General features: G+C 39.0%; 2 protein-coding genes across 8 annotated transcripts in view; one reads left to right on the top strand and one right to left on the bottom strand.

The window, feature by feature from the left end:
* tp53i13 (tumor protein p53 inducible protein 13) overlaps positions 1-9,274 on the bottom strand; it is a 9,613-nt gene extending 339 nt beyond the window's left edge. Inside the window, exons 1-10 of one of the 3 annotated variants that reach the window (XM_086080953.1) lie at positions 8,970-9,274; positions 5,907-6,062; positions 5,719-5,799; positions 5,523-5,558; positions 4,977-5,035; positions 4,786-4,864; positions 3,935-4,063; positions 3,499-3,693; positions 547-1,333; positions 1-480 (exon numbers count right to left, since the gene is read on the bottom strand). The exon at positions 1-480 is cut by the window's left edge and continues 339 nt beyond it. In XM_086080953.1, the coding sequence (XP_085937079.1) occupies positions 374-480; positions 547-1,333; positions 3,499-3,693; positions 3,935-4,063; positions 4,786-4,864; positions 4,977-5,035; positions 5,523-5,558; positions 5,719-5,799; positions 5,907-6,005 (1,572 nt within the window). In that variant the 5' untranslated portion in view covers positions 6,006-6,062; positions 8,970-9,274 and the 3' untranslated portion in view covers positions 1-373. Of the gene's footprint in view, positions 481-546; positions 1,334-3,498; positions 3,694-3,934; positions 4,064-4,785; positions 4,865-4,976; positions 5,036-5,522; positions 5,559-5,718; positions 5,800-5,906; positions 6,063-6,148; positions 6,282-8,969 lie in introns of those variants that run through there. The other 2 variants (XM_086080950.1, XM_086080951.1) reach the window with 2 other exon arrangements.
* Positions 7,873-20,174, top strand: LOC147170734 (uncharacterized). 5 transcript variants are annotated; one of them, XM_086080949.1, is made up of 24 exons: positions 7,873-7,995; positions 8,460-8,596; positions 9,460-9,567; positions 10,266-10,331; positions 11,629-11,710; positions 12,008-12,042; positions 12,209-12,274; positions 14,594-14,695; positions 14,801-14,884; positions 14,989-15,126; positions 15,752-15,823; positions 15,915-15,957; positions 16,043-16,152; positions 16,234-16,317; positions 17,688-17,773; positions 17,948-17,975; positions 18,078-18,149; positions 18,321-18,344; positions 18,444-18,533; positions 18,650-18,721; positions 18,792-18,836; positions 19,097-19,200; positions 19,356-19,443; positions 19,577-20,174. In XM_086080949.1, the coding sequence occupies exons 1-24, from the start codon at positions 7,974-7,976 to the stop codon at positions 19,943-19,945; spliced, it is 2,127 nt and encodes a 708-aa protein (XP_085937075.1). In that variant the 5' UTR covers positions 7,873-7,973; the 3' UTR covers positions 19,946-20,174. The 5 variants fall into 5 exon arrangements, with proteins under 5 accessions (XP_085937075.1, XP_085937074.1, XP_085937073.1 ...); XM_086080948.1 differs by having other exon boundaries at positions 18,249-18,344; XM_086080947.1 differs by having other exon boundaries at positions 17,688-17,795; positions 17,874-17,975.
* The last annotated feature ends 730 nt before the right edge of the window (positions 20,175-20,904 follow it).

Raw genomic sequence — 20,904 nt, 5'->3', positions numbered from 1 at the left:
ACTACCAGTGTTACTTAAAACTTTCGAATGTAAAAAATACAAAACACAGTATCACTCAAGAACAAGAAAACAGAATCAGGTGGATGGGGAAGTCGACCTAAAAAATGTCATTCCAAAATGTTCTATGCAGCCCCACTAGTCTAAAGGTGGTATTCTGATTAAGATTTTGTTTTTGGAATATGCATAAGCCCTGAGCAACTGTGACATCGTGTGGCAAAATGGCCGCCCCCTGAGATGGATCAAAATGGAAGGATTTTGCTGCTTAATTTGTTTTCCACCAACAGAATAGAACCGTTTGTAAAGAAAATGTTGGGGTTGACTTCCGCTTTAATGACTTGAACAAGTCCCCAAACACGGTGGTTCCTTCATTTGTCTACATGTACTCATCCGAGCTTGACGAGCTGGGCAGGAGAGCACACTCTTGTCTCCGGCCCCTCTTCCGCCGCCTCTTTGCAATTTGCAGCCTTCTGTGGATAACATCTACAAAACACAAACCACACAAATTGCAAAAAAAAAAAGCTCCAGACGCGCAATGTGTTTAATTACCTGCCACGCTGTCGTAGTCTTGCTGTGGGTCGTGCCAGTACAGACTGGGCATGGTCCTCCAGTGGCGGTAGAGGCGCGTGTGCAAAACAGACAGCGTGAGGAGAACCAGCAGGAAGCCCAGCGCCCCCGCCGCCCACACCGCCTCGTTGGACCCCGGGGTACTCGGCAGGCCGCCGCTCACGAACGTGGCTCGGCCCTTCGCGCCCTTGACACAGGCGCAGCGTTGTCCTGTCGTGCAAGTGTCACAGGCGTCGGCCGGGTCACTGGCCCGCTCGGGGTGTGTGCGTTTTGTTGGCGCAGACTCATCCGGACCCTTTATTGAGTGCGTGTCACCTTCTTGCGCCAACTCTCTTTCTCTCAGATCCACGACTTCATTTTCAAGCGTTTGTCCATCCGCGGCGGAACTGTGTTTAGCAGAGCCGGTCTGTTTCACGGTTTGTCTTCCAGTCTCAAAAACCTTGAGGCGTAGCATCCTCTGCGTAGGCGCAGGCCTGGATGAGAAATCCTGATTTTGGATCTTGACGGAATCTACGAGAGCCAGAGAATGTGTCCTCGGCGCATGCGTGCTGCTGCTTTTGGTGTTGGTCAAGACATCGGACACCTGAAATGTTCCGTTTGCTTTCACGTCATCCCGTTGAAGCGAGATGGCAGCCCTTATCCGCCTCCGCCTCGATCCCCCTCGCAGTTGTTGCCAATTGCTGTTGTTTGTGGGGGAACCTTTCTCTGCCTTTATCGCTCCTTGTAGCCACAATGAGATGATCCGCTCACAACGTTGCCTCACAGGCTCCTGTGGATGTACGTAAACAGATGCTCAGTCAGATTTGATATAAACTACGTAAGAATGGACAGATACTGTCGATAGTTACATGTAAAAGTGTGACAGATTATGTACACAGATTGTTGAGCGTCATGTGTTGTATACTTAACTCATTCACTGCCATTGACGGCTATAGACGTCCAAAATTCATTTGAACTACTTCTATTAGTTTACATTTTTTTTCTACTTTTGTTAACAAGAGTATGAAAACCTTTTTTTTTTTATTGTACATTTAGAACAGGTATAAAATGTGTGATTAATTGTGAGTTAACTCGTGAAGTCATGCAATTAATTACGATTAAAAAATTTAATTGCCTGACGCCCCAAATTTTTAATCATCTTTAAGTCACGTCAGGCGATTAAAATTTTTAATTGTAATTGATCGCATGACTTCAATAGTTAACTCATGATTAATCACACATTTTATATCTGCTCTAAATGTACAATAATTTTTTTCTAGGTTTTCATACTTTTGTTAACAAAAGTGGAAAAAAAATTTAACTAATAGAAATAGTTCAAATGAATTTTTGACGTCGATAGCCGTCAACGCCTCTACTCCCTTCATGTCCATGTATTTGAACAGGAAATGCGCAAATTCACCAATTTGATTCATTTTAATGACGATTTACTCTTCACATGAGGGGACATGGAGGCTCTGCCTCTCCTGCCTATAAGGCTTTAGACCAGGGTTAACCAATTCCGGTCCTCAAGGTCCAGCGTCTTGCAAATTTGAAATGTTTCCGCCTGCTAGCACACCTGATTCATATCATCCGATCAGGATTTTTCGGGCCATCACCGATCAGAGATCGTGTTTGATCTGATCTGATCAGAAGATTAAAAAAAATAAAAAATAAACTGCTGACCGCCGCCATTTGCGTGGCATCGGGACTGGCCCAGCCCATGAATAGCGAAAACCCATGTGTAATTGACGGCAATTGAAATGTATGGAAAAAAATAATAATCTTCAAAAAACGCTGATAATTCGCTCATTCACTTGCAGCCATGTTCACGGAAGCAACCCCCTTCGCTCCCAGCTGTTTTACTGGATTTTGACTGATTTTGCAAGGCCCATAGAATATTGTGTTCTATTGCTATAAAAACATGGAAACTACAAAAGAAAGAAATAAAGTTTCTTCTTTCATCAGGAAAATATTTTTTTAATCTGTTCCCATTAGCATTAGAATATAGCTAAATTTCATCAATATTCAAATTCCTGGTGAAAACACTGACAAAAAGAGCTTGTTGCAACATGGCACTGGCTGATCTCTTATACTCTGCTGCCACCTGCTGGCTGTAAAAAAAACAAAAAAAACTACCATTGCTCTAAGCCACCTCGTATGTCAGAAGCTGCATCAAAGCCTTCTGTATGCTTTAGCACAAATTATTATATCTTTTTTTGAAACAAATAAGTAAATACATTTTGGGGAGTGAAGGACAAAGTATTAAAAACATGTTTACACGTTTTGGGGTTTGAATGAGTTAAATATTACAATGAAATGATCTTATTTTGCGGAGGTGATCAATAACATTGGCCAATGAGGCAAATTAAGACGTTACAGCCGATCACTGATTTTGCATAAAATACAAAATATCGACCGCTCTCGATCCAGCTGATCAGATGGGTGTAATTTACTGCCTACCCTGACCACACGAACCTCACGACTTCGTTGGTTCGACAGCTTCTTCTTTGCAGGTGAGCAATCAGTGAGCGAGACTCAAGAACAGTATTTATTTATTTTTTTAATAGGTAGTTGTTCGCCTGAACTTTTGGCATTATTAGTAATGCAAAGAACACGCAAAAATGATCGGAGATAATTAACTTCTTCACGTCAATAGGTGACGTGACAACATCTTACGAGGTCAAGAATGTGATTTAGTGTGTCAGACTTTTCATGTTGTTAGAGACCAAAAGTGAACAATATAGCAGATAGTTCATTGATATACTTATCCAAGTTGTCAACATGAATGTTAAAGTCTCCAGTTTTGACCATAGAACAGCTAACTGACAGCATTTCTTCAAACTCCTCCAGAAATGTATCATTTAGCTTTGGGGCTCTTAACCTTTGAATGACCTTCTACAAAAAAATAAAAATAAAAATCTGAGATATTGAAATGAGTTGAAAAACAGTTGAAACCTTGTCATCTGTGCGGCGCCCTTCTCGACGCGTGCGTTTCTGTCCATGTTGCTCTGCTGGGCGTGTCAACAGGAAGTTATATTTGCCACTGATCTGATTGCTGGAAGTGGTCGCGCTCTGCAGCCAATCACAGACGTCAGAAGAGGCCGCAGTGGAAAGCTCCAATGTTCTCCCCCAAGACACCAAGGCTATGGGCTGAATACAGACATGACTGCACATAACTAATTGCATTAACTGATTGGTATTTGCACAGAATAAATTCTTCCATAAAGTGGAAACCCTGAATTAATTAAGTATTTATCCAAACTGTGCGATAAACTCCCCACTTGGAGTGAACAACCCCAAAATTGCTTCCCAAACCCCGCTCACTATTTGCGGGGGATAGCGACCGAGCCCTACTACATACAGCACAAATCCGAGTGAGGCGTTCCCATACCATGGATTTGTTGAGCTGAGGGTGAGGAGTGATGATGTAATCGTCTAGACACGAGCGGGCCAGAATGGACACGAGCTGACGCTCGTTGAAGGCTGCGCAGGGATGGTAGAGCAATACGGCAGCACCGTGCTGGTAAACACACAACAAACACAAATATATGAGTCCAAATACAACACTCTTCATATTAACTCATTCACTGCCATTGACGGTTATAGACGTCAAATATTCATTTGAACTATTTCTATTAGTTTAACTTTTTTTCCCCACTTTTGTTAACAAGAGTATGATATATATAGTATAAAATCTATGCTTAATCGTGGGTTAACTCGTGAAGTCATGCAATTAATTATGATTAAAAAATTGAATCGCCTGACGCTCCTAATTGTTAATAATCTTCTTTTTTTATCACGTCAAGTGATTAATTTTTTTTATTGTAATTAATCGCATGACTTCAATAGTTAACCCACGATTAATTATAGATTTTATATCTGTTCTAAATGTACAATAACTAGGTTTTCATACTCTTGTTAACAAAAACGGAAAAACATTTTAAATTAATAGAAATAGTTCAAATGGATTTTTGACATCAATAGCCGTCAATGGCAGTGAATGAGTTAATATTATCAATAGTGTAAAAACCAAACACCCAATGTAATCTTCTGTTTGTCAGAGCAAGAACACTTTGTTTTAAATGATAGTTGGTGTCCTTTTACCCAAAATACTCGAGATAGCAACTACAACAGTGTCCTTCTGTTCAAGCAGACAAGAAAGCTTTTTCTGCTTGCGACACAAATAACATTGTGTGACACAAAGTCTCTCCAAAAAGCCGCTTGAGGTTGGAAGTCACTCACATGCAGGTTATTAAGCCACCGTTGAGGAGGACAGTACAAGTACTCTCCGCTCTGTGCTCCGACTGGCCTGAACGCACCGCTGCAAGGCACACGGCGTACACACACAGTCAAACAATGTGACAAATGATTTCAAATCGGTCATTTTGCTCAACTTTAACACCGGGGAAACTGCATTGCCATAACGGTTGTACCTGTTGGGGATGCTGTTGTGGTAGGAAAGGGGCTCATTCATGCACACCTGCCTGGCAAACTGTTAAAATAAAAGTGGTCACATAACCCATATAAGGATAAAATAATAATAATGATCCTCGGTCGGTTTATTTACCATATACAAAAGTGTCAGAAATGAAGAAACAGAAAGTCATTATCATCTCTATTACTAATTGCAAAATAATTTCAATCAAGAAGTATAATAATAATATTATTATAAAAAAAATGTTTTAATGTTGAATGTTCAACAGCGTTTCAAGAAGAATTTGGGGGGTTTGTTAACTATTATCATTATTTTTATTAATCAAGGGGCCACTCAGAATGTGGTCGCGGGCCGGGCCGCCAGTTCGATTTAAATGAAGGCTTTTGATTCAAGATTCTAAATTCTGCTATTGTTGACTTTTGGAAGAAGCCGTATCACACTGAAGCACATTAAACATACCGTGACCGTTTGGCTCTGCAATCACTCTATTTAATGAAGACAACATGTATGGTTAAACAAAGCGCTCGTTTTAGTGTTTGCTCACCTCGGGATCATACACTGTGGCGACACTGGGAAGCCTCTGAAGAGAGCAAAGAATGAAAAATGACTAAATAGGCTTTTACCACAACATGTCGCCCAAGAGAGAGCGATGAACACTTTATTAGGAACACTCCTACTAATTATACTAGCTGTCAATGATTCAGAGGTACAGATTTGAAATCTGCCGTATCCATGGTTACCTGATTGGAGTCCAACAAAGCAGCTGGAACAGAACAGCCCCAGCCGATGGCATCTGTAGGTAGATCCCTTTCCACCAACAACTACACAACAGACATTTATCACGATATGACGAATGTCATACATTACAACAAGCATCACTACAACAATAATAATATTAATAAAAACTTTTTTTTTTAAAACAACTCACCTTTCCATTGTCACATTCTGGCTTCAGATATTCAGAGACAATGTGCCGGCCGAAACAGAACCATAGTGCGGCCAGCACGGCCACTGTGCGGCTCGGCATGCTCGCCAGTCATCCAGGTGGGAGAAAGAACGCCATGAAGTCAGGCTAACGCGGCTACTAAAACACAAATGAAAGTGCTGTAGTTTTGAAATTTCGAAACACATGTTCACAGAACTAATAATAATGCAATAAAAAAAAAATACCGGTCTTATCATGCGGGCTGCGTTTTCTTCGTTTCAGACGGTGGCGACATTCTTTACTTTGTAACACATACAAAGAGAAGTATTTTGACTTACACTTAAAACTGAAAACAACAATCAGGAATCACGAACAACGTCAACAACGGACGTATTTTTCTACTTTCAACATAAAAGTCCTTTCGTAAATTATTGTTGTTATTCAACAGTAAGATGCATTTAATCGATATTTATTGTCTAAATTAATCATCATTATCATAAGGTGTACGTATATATGATGGATTAAATATATATTTTTGTTTTGTGATTACCAAATTTGAGTTTTACTCTGAAAATATACTTGCAATTTTGGAGCCTTATTAATTCAACTTGATGACATCCGTCCAGTTAGCTGCTAAAGTACGGAGGGTGAAAGGACACAAACTTCATATTTTAATGTATGGAGAGGGGGCGTGCATAAGCAGGTACTATTTGGGTAAGGTCAAAAAAGAAAAAAACAGCATGTTAAAATTACTGTAGTGTAGTGTTTATACTCAAGCCCATTTCGACAGATGTCTTTCTTTCCAAATTAATTATGAATATTAATCAAATGCCATTTCACCACATTTTAAAATCAAATAATCCTCACAAATCAAATAACAACGATCCAAAGTCCAATACTTTCGAATGAGCTCTTCAATTTGACAATTGTATTCGAGTAAGTCAAGCACCAAACGTAAATTATTATGAATTGAACGATCTTTTATAAATCCAGATTGCATATCCAAGATAATTTTAGTAATGCCAGATTTTAATCGTAAAGTCATTATTAAGTAGTGGTATAGGTCTAAAATGATCAATTAATTTATGGTATATTCTAGGTTTAGGGATGAGTGTGATTATTCCCTGTTTCATAGATACAGAAGTATGCTGAGCTCTTCTCTCCTTCTTCCACCCATTTCGCTCTTAATTGAATATATGCTCCTTTGGCTTTTGAGATGTTATCTAATGAAGATTACAAAAGTAAGAGGTTGTGTCTGTTATCTTCACTTATTCATTGACGAGTTCAAGTTCTTTTTTCTTACAATTCCTGTTTATTAATTACTTTTTGCAATAGAAATCTGGCGTACTTTTTATTTCAAATACTACCATTTTCTCTATAAGTCTCAATGTTAGCTTCTGCAGGGACATCCTTTATCACAAACAATTATTTCTTGGCTGTTTTTATAAGTGCTACAGCGCAGGGTCTGCTGCTGCAGGACTTAAAATATCCACTAAGAGGCGTCATAACATCAGTTTTTGAACCACAAACTGAGGTTTGTTTGAGACGACCGGATGCGACGTCTACGCTCCAAACTAATGAACAATTTGCGGATTTATCACGTCTGAAGGCGTTATGTTGTGCTTGTACAGTTAAAAAAATCATTTGTATTGTTTCGTCGACTGAATAAGCAGCACTTCCTGATTCAGACCACTACAATCTTGTCACTACAAGTAGTGGAACAAGCATTACCTGTTGGCACAGGTGAACAGTTTTATGGTTTTCAAAATAAAAGCAACCACATCCTTTTTTTTGCATACAACGCATTCCAATAATGTTTTAAATGTATACAGGAACTATAGTCATAGACCTAGATGGTTTGGTCCGCTGTGTATTAACTTTCTTAATATTTATAGATGAATAATTGGTTAGGTTTGGTCTATTTTGAAATTCATCTTGCCATACCCAACTTCACACATACTTCATGACCCTGCCCTATCATTCATGTTGTCTACACTCACCTAAGTAGTTAAACCTGGACTGAGGGTGTGTTTGAGAGGCTTCCTCAGCAGAGGAGAAGGGTGGACGTAAATGGAATACCCTCACACTGAAGGTTAGCTGATACCACTGACATTCTTTTATCTGGCAATATTTTTAGCTCATAGTGTAGTTACACGATTTGAAAACATGTGACACAGTTTTATTTTTAAAATGAGTCAGTAATTATTTCAGTTTTATTGCAAAGCGACACGGATCATTGGGCGTTTCTTCTGTTGTGAGGGGTGGGGCACAACTGATTATTCTCATAACTGTAATAAAGTCATTATTGAGGTTTATTGCAAATGGTATGCGGAAGCTTCTCACTTTCCAGAGAACAATTTGTTGATTTTTGTATTACATAACTAAATAATAGCTTTTGTGTATGCTGGTTAAAACAGTCCTCAATTAAGGAAGTATGAGAAATTCAATAAAATGGGTGTATTGCTTGCTAAATCTACACATGGACAGTTGAAAATGTTAATTTCAGGGTCTATCCGATTAGTGCTGATGTGATATGACCTATTGTGTCCACCATAGCTCCTGGTGGAGCTGCAAGTGTAGAGGAGCCAGTAGCCATCCCTCCTGGTCGTTTGGGGTCTCTCACTGAGGAAATAGAGCCTCAAGAGCGAGAGAAGCAGGATGATGACGACAGGAGCCAACCAACAGATTGCCATGTAAGTAAGGCCTCAACAATCCGTTTAACCTTCCTGATGGCCCCTTGTGCTCTCCTTTCTTTTTTTGTTTTGTTTTAAGTTTTCATTTTATTTTCTGTTATTCTTTAGATAAGATTTATTATGCTTGTCTGTTACCTTTTCTGTATAACTATGCACCAGGCCAATAATGTTCTGTACATTTGAATTTAAATTTGAGAGAGAGAGGGAGAGACAGAGACAGATAGAGAGATGATGAGTGAGAAGTAGTACCCCCGCGGCGGTAGTCACTATTCTACATTGTTAGAAAAAAGAAACCGGAAAGCTCTTTACGGGGGCGGGATGTAAAAACGTAAACAAAGTATAGCTAGCGCTATCATTTTCATAATTCACTCACGATGTCCTCCCACGCGCAGCACACCCTTAGGCTCTTTCCAGATAATCGTGCAATATAAAGTTAAGCCTACATGGTATATCCAGTTGCATCTCCATGTCTTGCAGTTGGCATATCATTCGATCGACATTCCCATTCACGGTAATGGCATACATTGTCGGTCTGTCTTGAACCACAGCGATTAATTCATCTGATCAAATTTCTGTCCAGACAGACATTATACGTCCAAAAGCAAAGGGTGAGCGATTAATGTGCAAAATGAGCGAAATTGTAAAGGCTTTTCGTCGCTTACTATTTATCCGCATTCGTCACTTCCTGTTCTTTCCTCTGCGCTGCTTCGCTAGCTAACAGCCAATCAGAGTGTTCAAATGTCACGACGGTCCAACACCGATTCAACTTCCGACGAAAGTCCCTTGACTGAATATGACATTTTGTATATCTGTGCTTTTTCTTATTGAAGAGCGTTGACTAGTATGTGACTTTTTATCATCAGGCACAATTCTCATATGACAGCTCTTCATCATCGTCTGACAGTGAGGACGAGTGCAAGGCGCAAAAAAAGAAGAAACTGAAGAAAAAGAAGAAGAAGAAGAAGAAGAAAGTATGTATTTTTCGAACATTCTGACCTCCATCAAAGAAAATTGGCATCGATATTCTTAGTAGGATTAGGCCTAAAACTACTCAACTGATTTCGACAAAATCTCATGGAGGAGTGGTAGAAGGAATAACCCATTAAACTTTCAGTGACTTTCAGTTTTGTGACCTTTATTTGTCAATTAATAATACCTGCAGAAAAAATAATAAGCAAAAAATAAAAAAAATACAATGGAGGTGAAGTGAATTTGACATATATATTAGCTTACCACAAACACTTGATGAAATGTCACATTGCTGCATTTAAGTAGAATAAATATCTAATCAAAATATAATAATAACATCACTTTTAAAATTCTAATCTATTTTACCAGATAGTAACGTAAGCCTTTTACAGCTTCTTCAGGGTGTGCCTTCCCTGGGAATAAGTAAATACACTCCTGCTGCACTCGACTTAACTGGTCAGGCTTGTGATTAATGTGTTTGTAGAAAGTTGCACTTTGTGATGGGTACAATAGGCTGTCTACATAGCTGCTATGGGTGGACGTGTGCCTTTTTGTGTTTGCCAAGTGCTTTGAAGAGCCCTTCCCTTTTTACACTACGCACCAATGGCAAGATCTCCTTTGCCTTGACAAAGGCCCAAACAAATAAACCTGTTTAATAAAAACATTTTTTTCTAAAAGGAAACGATCTCTCTTTCTACAGGATTCCAGTTCGTCTTCTTCCTCTTCTTCTTCCTCTTCCAGCAGCTCTTCAGACAGTGACAGTGAGGTAAATTATATAATTTGCGTATATTAAATATTGCTTGAGCACGTCTGCCGCTGGAACGCTGTCATCACATGTTGTTCAGAAGCACACACTTTCCCCTCCAGCAAGAACATGTTTTCAGAAATAATTTCAAAATCCTCTGCCGTGTGCGCAGCTCTCATTTTATGCACAATAATCCAAAAATACGGTATTTTTCACATGAGTTAATATGTACATGAGTTTTGTTGATGTGACAAATAAGATTCAAAATTCAGGAGCAACTTTTTCAAAATTGAAACGTTTTCGTACACCTTTACTATTTAAAAAAAAGTGATCTCTTTTTTATTTTATTTGTATTTTTTTCTTAAGAGCTCAGTATTGTTCATTCGGTAATTTTACCGATTTGACATGTCATCATCATTGCTCTCTCTCTTTTGTATTTTTATTTTATTTTTTATTTTCATTTTGTATGTGTGTGTGTGTGTGTGCGCATGTGTGCGTGCGTGTGAGTGTGTACTCATTAGGTCACCTAAAACCTATTAAAAATCCCATACCGTTCACCTAAACCGAATACTTCAGAATCCAGCTAGAGTCGTGAGGTTGTCAGGAGACCCGAGGAAGGATCAAAGAAAAGAAAGGAAAGTGAAATCCAGCACCGACCAGACATTACCTACTACCCACCGGGTTACCAACCAGTAAAAAACTGATCTCTTAAGGCAGTTCGCTCTAAAGAGTCAGTGAGGTGTTGCAGGGTGCTGCAAGGATAAGTCTTTGCATTCCTAAAATGTACTGCCTCAAGGTTTGGATTGTGTAGAGACTGTGAAGCATTAAAATATGAGAAACTAGACAGAGGACCCAGTTCATGCACCTACGTGTGTGAAGCATCTGATTGAAGGCAGGGCACACACCCATTTGGAATGTATGAAACAGACATGTTGTAACAATGAACTGGTCTGGTTTCCAATTATTTCCTCTTTTTTTGACCACCCCCGTGACATGCTGACATACTTGGGCTTTAATGCGCATTCAATTGGAGTGACTACATGTGTGCTTTTTCTGAATTGACATTTTCAAAAAATGTCAATAATTTGACCTTTCTTATCCAGTAGGTAACATCTGACTGTGATAGTATCACGGCAGGTGAAGCAAGGACAATAATGACCCGTTTAACCAGTTGCAAACCCTTAATGGGGCAGTTATTGAGCTAGTTAAAAACTCAACATTTCAGTACCCGACAATGATTTAAGTACGTTCTCCGGTTTCCTTGCTCAATTGTGTGCTAAACGCTATTTATAATTATAATGCATTATTACCTTTAAAGGATGGCAAGAAAAAGGAGAAGAAGAAGAAGAAGAAAGTGGTGAATGAATACATGTGGGACAGGTTGATCATACCATCGACTGGTAGGTGAAATATTTTGTCATTGAAAGGTTCATTTATTTCCACAAGTTTGTGCTTTTTCGTAATAAAAGTATTTTTCGCATACCACGTTAAATACCGCAAGTACGTAAACATTGCAGAAGCGTTGCTAATGTTCTCAAAGTATTGGTGGTTTGGTTGAACTGATTGTTCCATTGTTCCAGTTTGTTACAAAGCTATAGAATTCATTTGGCATCAAGTCACACAAAACTTAAAAATAATCATCAGTGATATGTTTTTCTCTATAAGCCTAACTGGCCATATTGATCTGTGCTTTTTAGATGAGCAAACAGAACTTCCTGGGGACTCGGAATTAGTGAGTAAACTTTGACGTTTGAAATATGTCCATTTTGCTATGGAATCAATGTGAATTGTTACATTTCATAATTAGTCGTCAAGATCTACTTTTTTATTTTATTTTATTTTTTAGAAATATGCATCGTCATATATAAAACTGTCCCCTTGCTTTTGACTTATTCCAGGTTTCCAACTTATCCAATGATAGAAACGACAAGAAACATAAGAAGGATAAGAAGAAAAAGAACAAGGTAACTCAGCTTTTAGGCACGCTGAATGACTGGATGCTAATGATGGTGGCATGTGTTGATGCATTTAATGAGATAGTCGACACTTGCATTGTATAGTATTGCTGGTAAACTTACTAGAATGTCTCCAGGCGTGAGGCTGGGTTGGAAAGAGTTCGTGAGAGTTGGAATTTAAAATTCAGGTGTGCCTCAAGGGTCCGTATTTGGCCCTAAGCTTTTTATTTTCTTTTTTTTTTTGTCATTGATCGAGATTCAGATTCTTTACAGATGATATCAAACTCGATGACTACTTTAGTGGTTTTGAGGATGTCAGTGCCTTAATCCAGTCTGATTGGGATGCAGTTAGTCTGTGATTTAGTAACAAGCAGCTGGAAATAGCAGCTAGAAAATGTTGTGGTGAGAGAGGTTTTCAGTTAGGCGGCATCATAGCGGGGATATGGACTTCTCTAAAAATGGAACGTTTTCCCACCATTGTTTGACAATTGCAACTGCAGGTTTTCTATAGCTGGTATCTCGGTGAGCGGCGAATGCTTGTGATTTTTTGCGAACATAGCGTGTTTTGGGTTTTCGTCAGGGTTCGTAAATGATTGCAAAAGGTTGCAAAGATGTTCACAGACAGTTTTTCTTGTTGCAAAGATATTTCAACTTTTCCAGTTCCAGAAAAACTGTTCGGGACAAGTAAAAACTCTTTGCAAACATCTCTGCAACCTTTTACAAACCCGGACGAAAACCCCAAATTCTTTGCAAGCATTCAAAAGATTCACCGCTCAGTGAGATACTGGCTAAAAAGGTTAATATGATTTTTGCTTATTTCCACAATAGTAAAGTTGAGTCTTTAGTGAAGTTTATTTTTATTTTTATTAAAGTTCAGTGGATCGGTGCTGCGTCTGCAGTGATGCTAACTCTGTATCGGTCCATTGCGGTGAAGAAGGAGCTGAGCCGTAAGGCGAAGCTCTCAATTTACCAGTCGATCTACGTTCCTACCCTCACCTATGGTCACAAGCTGTGGGTCGTGACCGAAAGAACAAGGTCACGGATACAAGCGGCCGAAATGAGTTTCCTCCGCAGGGTGTCCGGGCTCTCCCTTAGAAATAGGGCGAGAAGCTCGGTCATCCGGGAGGGACTCCGGGTCGAGCCGCTAGTCCTCCGCGTTGAGAGGAGCCAGCTGAGGTGGCTTGGGCATCTGGTTCGGATGCCTCCTGGACGCCTCCCTGTCCCACCCGCGGAAGGCCCCGGGACGACACAGGACACGCTGGAGAGACTATGTCTCTCGGCTGGTCTCCGCCGGAGGAGCTCGTTGAAGTGGCTGGGGTAGTAAATGGATGGATTGGTAAAGTTGAGTCTTTAGTAAAGTTTTTTTTTTAAAGTTTTAATCAGACACGGATTGGAATATACAACTGTTGTAAGGTCCCCTTATTTAAAGTGAGATGTAGAATTAATGGAGAGAGCACAACATTTAATTTTTAAATTTTTACATGTATTGCTTGGCTTTTCTGTGTACTTGTAAGATGAACGTTAGCCAAACTTTTTAACCTTCAGTCCTTAAGTCATTGTGGTGTTGTGTTTGATTGGGTCATGTCTTAGTGCACAGGTGTCAAACTCCGGTCCTGCAGGTTTGGGATGTTTCCGGTCTCCAACACAGCTGATATATGATCAGCTCATCCGCAAGCTCTTCATAAGCCTGATAACGATCCTGCTGATTGGAAATTGTGTTGGAAGAGGGAAACCTCCAAAACCTGCAGGATGGAGTTTGACACCTATGGCTTAGTGGATTCATCCATCCATTTTCGTGACCGCTTAGTCCTCACAAGGGTCGCGGGGGTGCTGGAGCCTATCCCAGCTGGCACCGGGCAATAGGTGGGGTACACGCTGAACTGGTTGCCAGCCAATTGCAGGGCTTAGTGGATATGAACTTTTATTTGAAATAGTGTTTTTTTTAAGTAACAGTCTTAGTAGTGATGTTGTTAACTCTCCCAACCTGGAAACGCGTGGATCGATTATCTTTTGATTGATTGTGGGGTTAATCAGAACAGACAATGGCCCACCTCAGTCCCTGCTGTTTAACTGACTTTGATTTTAGTCGTTTTAAAGAGTATTTTATTTTAATGTACAGTATATACTGTATATGATTTTTATTTGAATTTGTTGGCTGCCTCTAATGTTTGTAGACTGGCTAACCAAAAAAAGAGAGATGAGTTCATCAACATGTGTGCATAATGTAGATCAATATAAAAATGTATGAACATTTAATAATTAAAAAAAACAACTCTTATTAATACAAATGTATTTCCTTGAAACGGCTTCTCCCCCCTCGATTCCCAGGATTCCTCTTCATCTGACAGCTCTTCCTCAGATAGTGATGAAAAGAAAAAAAAGGACAAGAAGAAGAAAAAGAAGAAGAAGAAAAAGAAGAAACACAAGAAGGTACAGCTATGTCATATGATGTAGTTATTTGGGGAAAAGCATTCATAAATGCTGAAATCAAGAAAAAAAATCAATTTATATTTACTTCCTCCTTTTACGTCACAGGATTCCTCGTCCTCTTCATCTGACAGTTCTTCCTCTGATAGTGATGATAAGAAGAAAAAGAAGAAGAAGAAGAAGAAAAAGAAGGTGGCGTGATTAGGATATGCACAATTGAGTTTCATCTGTCTATTTTCTAAACCATGGAAATAACTACAAATCTGGGTTTATGTTCATTTCTTCTTCTTTCACAGGATTCCAGTTCCTCTTCATCTTCATCTTCTTCCTCCTCCTCTTCCTCCTCCTCCTCCTCCTCTTCTTCCTCCTCTGACAGCGATGATGACAAGAAAAAGAAAAAGAAGAAAAAGGATCAAATGAAAGACAAGAAAAAGGTACATTCATTTTGTTCTTTTTGTTCTTTTTGTTCTCTCACACCAGATGATAATTGGTAGTACAATCATTGGTGGTAGTCTTGCAAGGAAGGTGTTGTCTAGTGATGGCAAAATGAAGCTTCATGAAGCACTTGCGATACTTTTTGACTCCTCAAGATGGCACTCATGATTCAAAGACGCAATGCAAATGTAAAATATTTTCATTGCACTTGCCTTTATCTTTAAACCAAGAGCACCATCTAGAGGAGTCAAAAAGTATCGCAAATGCTTCATGAAGCTTCATTTTGCCATCACTAGTGTTGTCACTCTGAGGCACCGAAGTGCACGTGCTTCAAAATCGTTGCATTCTATTAGTTCACCACTAGATGACACTAAATAATACCGTCTCTTTTCATTACCACAATATCCGAAAAGGGTGTTTTAGCACGATTATCTCCTGGTCAGGATTGGCCCAGTTTTAGAGCACATTAACTACACATTCACTTTTTTATTTAATATGGAGACATAATTACATACATGCAATTACAATAGTACACAACCACGAAGTATAAAGGGAACTCAAGAGAAATGTAACGATGCAGACGAAGTCAATGAGAGAATTGAAGAAACATTTTTTTATTCACAGGATGAAGCGCAAGAATCGCTTTCACAGACAAGTGCTGTTGAAGATGCAGGGAAAGGCAATTATGATGCCAAGGTGACACGCTCACATTATGCACAAAATGTCACTCAAAGACACATCAGCTGAACTTTGATTTTGGTTTTTGGGGTGTTTTTTTTATATATAGTATAAAGCAGCGGGACATCAATCTGGCACCAACTTATCAGGCGGTAAGTGTGAATTTCAACACATCATATGGTGGTTCAAAGAATTGTATAGGCCAGGAATTGATGTAATTCTAACTCTTGGGTGCAGAGGTGGTCTCGTATTTTTCTGAGGGGGGCCACCTGAGTGATGATGAGGGAGAGGGAAGGGATGAGAAGGAGATGAAAAAGAAAAAGAAGCTGAAGAAGAAGAAGAAAAAGGTGATTATAGTGAGCGCATATTGATGAAAAGAGCAAAATAAACAAGCAAGCCTCATAGTGTTTTTTATTTTTTATTTGAAGGATTCTGGTTCATCTTCAGACAGTGATGATGATGAAAAAGACAAGAAGAAGAAGAAAAAGAAGAAGAAGAAAAAGAAGAAGAAGGTATTATGTAAAAACAATTAGGTCAAAAATAACTCAAATTGGGTAAAAAAAAGAAAAGGGGGGTTATTTATTGTACCCAAAAAATCTGAGTCAATTGGGTTGGGTTAAGCCCATATCCCATGAGGGGCGAACATTTGAATGTTGATTTCACATCAGGGGTCGTTCAAGGTTGCAGCATTTCCTAAACGTTCTCTCAAAAGTCTTAATAGTCTTTCTCATCGCAAGGATATTGTTCAAAATGTCTTTGCGACAAAAAAAAGACCAGTCAGGCTTTGGTAGGGCTTCGTCAGGGCAAGCCCTCTCTCTTTTTTGGAAATGCTTTGCGGATCCCTCTACTGAAATTTTTTTTTGTATGAATCCAACATATCCTATCTGATTGTTTGCACTCAAACACCAGTAAGGCTGTTTAGAGAACCATTAAGACTGTTGAGAGAACGTTTAGGAAACACTGCGACCTTGAATGAACCCTGACGCGAACCAATCAGCATTTGCTAGCTCAAGTGTTCGCCCCTCAGTGGGATACAGGCTTAAAATGAATAAATCCACACGGTTACATCGGCCCCTTCTTAACCCATTTTGGGTTGTTTTTGACCCAACTGTTTGAGTGTATAAACATAGAGAAAGTCAACGGTTTCATAGCAGGTGTTGATAGAGCTCTTGTTTCAAAGCTCAGTAGCTTATGCAGCCATATTGCGTTTAGGTTTTTCATGTTTATTAGGGGTGGGAATCTTTGAATGTCTCACAATTCGATTCCAATTTTTGGGTGTGCGATTTGATTCAGAATCCATTTTCAATTAAGGACGATTTTTGATTCAAAATTATTTGATTGACTGATTTTTGCGTCATTTTATAGATGTTCAAGGAATCGTAATGATCTACTCCAGTCATTTGCGAGCTACGCCCGGCACTTTTATCACTCAAAAGAACGGTTCCCTGCTGCAAAAAAAACAACCTTTTATTGTAATAAGTTGATCGTGACTTTTTCCTTCTACTCTTTAATGTGGCTACAACTTAACAGTGTATCAGACCGCGTGGAACCACACTGCCCCTAAGTGTCCAAATTGGGTACAACATGAACAGCGCTCCCTATAAAGGCACACACAAACAAAGGGAAGACAGTATAAAATAATTTAAATAAAATTGATTTGGGGACATTTAAAATCAATTCTGAATCATACTAAATGAGAATCGATTTTTTTGGGCACACCCCTAAATTGTTTATATGGCATAAATAAAATGTTGTTACTAATTGCTATCAATAAAAACATTGTGTTTGGTTTAAGAAGAAGAAGGTGTGTTATCCTTCTAAAATATTTTATTTGATTCACTCTCGGTTGATTTATCACTTTATACGTAAACTGTATTAACAGGATTCCAGTTCTTCTTCATCGTCGTCGTCGTCCTCTTCCTCCGACAGTGACGATGACAAGAAGAAAAAGAAGAAGAAGAAGAAAAAAAAGAAGAAAAAGAAGAAGAAGGTGTGTTATCCTTCTAAAATATTTTATTTGATTCACTCTCGGTTGATTTTTAACTTTACACGTAAACTGTATTAACAGGATTCCAGTTCTTCTTCATCGTCGTCATCATCTTCCTCCGATAGTGACGATGACAAGAAGAAAAAAAAGAAGAAGAAGAAAAAGAAGAAAAAGAAAAAGAAGGTTTGCTTTTGCGCTTGACATATTATCCAATACAGTATTTGGTAATGTCAGCAACGTCTTTTTGTTATAAATAAAGAGTTTTGATCAAATTTACCCTAACAGGACTCCAGTTCTTCCTCCTCTTCTTCCTCATCTGACAGTGATGATGAAAAGAAGAAGAAGAAGAAAAAGAAGGTTTGGTTGTTTTTTTGATCATTTGTTTTCTAGTCCAGTTCAGTATTTGTGTAGTCAGTAGTTACAACGTTTTGTATTATTCTCCCAATCTCTGAACAGGACTCGAGTTCTTCCTCCTCCTCTTCTTCATCTGACAGTGATGATGAAAAGAAAAAGAAGAAGAAAAATAAGTTGAAGAAGAAGAAGAAAAAGAAGGTTTGGTTGTTTTTTTGATCATTTGTTTTCTAGTCCAGTTCAGTATTTGTGTAGTCAGTAGTTACAATGTTTTGTATTATTCTCCCAATCTCTGAACAGGACTCGAGTTCTTCCTCCTCCTCTTCTTCATCTGATAGTGACGATTGCAAGAAGAAAAAGAAGAAGAAAAAGAAGAAGAAAAAGAAAAAGGCAAATAAACGTACACTATTCTATTGATGGAGTCCATTATATATGAATGAGTAATATATATTTGCAGTTGCTTTTAATCATCATGCTGATTTCTGATGTATTTACTTTGTCATTAGAAGGACAGCTCTTCTGAGGATAGCTCTTCCTCCTCATCTTCCTCCTCCTCCTCTGACAGTGACAGTCACAAGGTGAGATCGTGCACTATTCACAACTGTATTGCTATTTCTTGAGAACTTAAATCACAAATAATTTCTTTAGAAAAAGAAGAAAAAGGATAAAAAGAAGAAGAAAAAGAAGAAAAAGGTGAGCCACCACAAGAAAGTGTGACTAAACAAAAAGTGCATTAATAGCCAGATAAGTGTGTTTATATATATATATATATATATATATATATATATATATATATATATATAGTCACTTAATTAGGCACAGCTGTACAGTCTTACATGAGAGCTGTATCAAAAGTGTACAAATTTACAAAGGCTGAGTTTGTACTTTTGATACAGCTCTAGTAACCATATATTGTATGGCTGGTAAATGTAAATAACGTTCTCTGTGTCCAGGATTCTTCCTCCGACTCGTCTAGTGATTCTTCTAGTGGTGATGACAAAAATAAGTCAAAGAAGAAGAAAAAGGACAAGAAGAAAAAGAAAGACAAGAAGAAAGTAAGGATAATGCAAATATTTTTGCTTCTCCAAGAAGAAGAAAAAGGTCAATTCAGTGACGACGTGCTGTAGAAAATGGATGGATGCATAATTCAGCGGTCTTCAAGGATTGCGTGCTTATGCTTTCTTTTACAAACCGTGGTTTGCTTCTATATGTTCAGGATTCGAGCTCCAGTTCTTCAAGTTCCAGCGACAGTGACAAGGAAAACAAAAAGGCCAAGAAACACAAGAAGAAAAAGGAGAATGTAAGTAATGGAATGGCAACATGCTCAAATCCTCCTCGAAGCGAGCCTGACATATTTTTAGAAAACATTTGAAATGATTTGAAATGAAATGCCGTTGCCGTCTTTATTTCCTTCTTCCATCTTTCCATTGCAGAAAAGCCCTGACGCTGAGCAAAGCAGCAAGCAAAGCAGCGATCCACAACCGCAGGTGTCCGACCCGGGTGTGAGCGGATACTCGGCATTTATGAGAAGCTCCAAGCCCGGCGGTGCTTCCGCGATCACCTATCCATTGCTTCCCTCCAAACATGTTGTAAAGTTGGATCCTCTGAACCCTCCGCTTCCCGCACTCTCCAACGTGTCAGCGTCCACAATTGCTGGCGGAGATCGGGCACCCATTCGCAGGCCCTTAAGTCCCATGGAGTCATTGATGGGGAGTACGTTTCGGTACAGGGACCCGGGGGCCCGTCAGCCCTCACACTTCAGCTCTACTGACCTCTACAGAGGTCACAGGTCTTACAACTGATAGCGTGGCACAATTAATATTGTTCGTTACATGAGTGGAAGTTGAAAAATGATACGTAGATTACCCTGTGAAAATCTGATATGATGTCTAATAACACAGAATCAATGGAAATGTATGTTTGGTGAGGAGTCATACTATAGAAAAAAAGATGATTTTTAAATGGAAAATATATATCGATCACATCAAATAATTCAATGTTTGCTTCAGGGAATAAAACAATAAGACTGTATTGTGTGTACCCTGTCTGATTACCAGTAATACTGTAGAAACAGTACAAAGTACACGCTTGTTTTAAGTTGCCACGGATTTCCCAGCGATGTTAAACTCAGCTAACAGTAGTATTCGACTCCCACGTCACACACCAAGTCTGCAATTTGTACTTCACCCTGATATACAGATTAGTCAAATGTCAAGTGAAGAAAGACTTCAGAAAGGCAACAATCCGCTTCCCTGGTCTCGGCAGTGTATAAAAAATATTCAGTTCAAAGGAGAAATACATTCTTTAAAGAAAGACATCCATGACCTGAACATTAACTCGACTTTTGGACTACCAAGATTCGTGGGATCAGATGACATTTGGTCCTATACAAGGTAAGATTTACATTTGTTATTGTTATACAGTACTTTCATTAAAGTGTTAAATATTAATTTCAAGAATAAACCAGCAGACAAACCTTTATAATTCTACCATATGGTTTTATTTAAGACTTGGAAATTCCACAACTAGGCCATTCCAGGTAAACATGGCTACACAATTTTAAACATTCCAGCGTTTAAGAACCTAAATGATCATGCAAAACCGGTATGCGCAGGAGGCTCTGCCTACCACAACTGCAAAAACGCAACAAAACAAAAAACAAAGCAGCCAAACATAATGTCAAGATCATGACAGCTCTTTATTAGTACATCTTGGCAGTTGGCACAGGTGAGCAGGAGGCCGGAGCATAGTTCACCATGCT

This window comes from Leptonotus elevatus, chromosome 7 (assembly GCF_054856555.1).
Source record: "Leptonotus elevatus isolate MCC_2025b chromosome 7, RoL_Lele_1.0, whole genome shotgun sequence".
Taxonomy (NCBI): Eukaryota; Metazoa; Chordata; class Actinopteri; order Syngnathiformes; family Syngnathidae; genus Leptonotus; species Leptonotus elevatus.
This window is presented reverse-complemented; position numbering and strand designations above follow the sequence as displayed.

Coding starts and splice junctions, on each gene's coding strand:
- LOC147170734 (XM_086080945.1), top strand. CDS start 7,974: ATGGAATACCCTCACACTGAAG. Junction 7,996..8,459: donor GGAATACCCTCACACTGAAG/GTTAGCTGATAC, acceptor TGTCCACCATAG/CTCCTGGTGGAGCTGCAAGT. Junction 17,976..18,077: donor AGAAGAAAAAGAAAAAGAAG/GTTTGCTTTTGC, acceptor TTACCCTAACAG/GACTCCAGTTCTTCCTCCTC.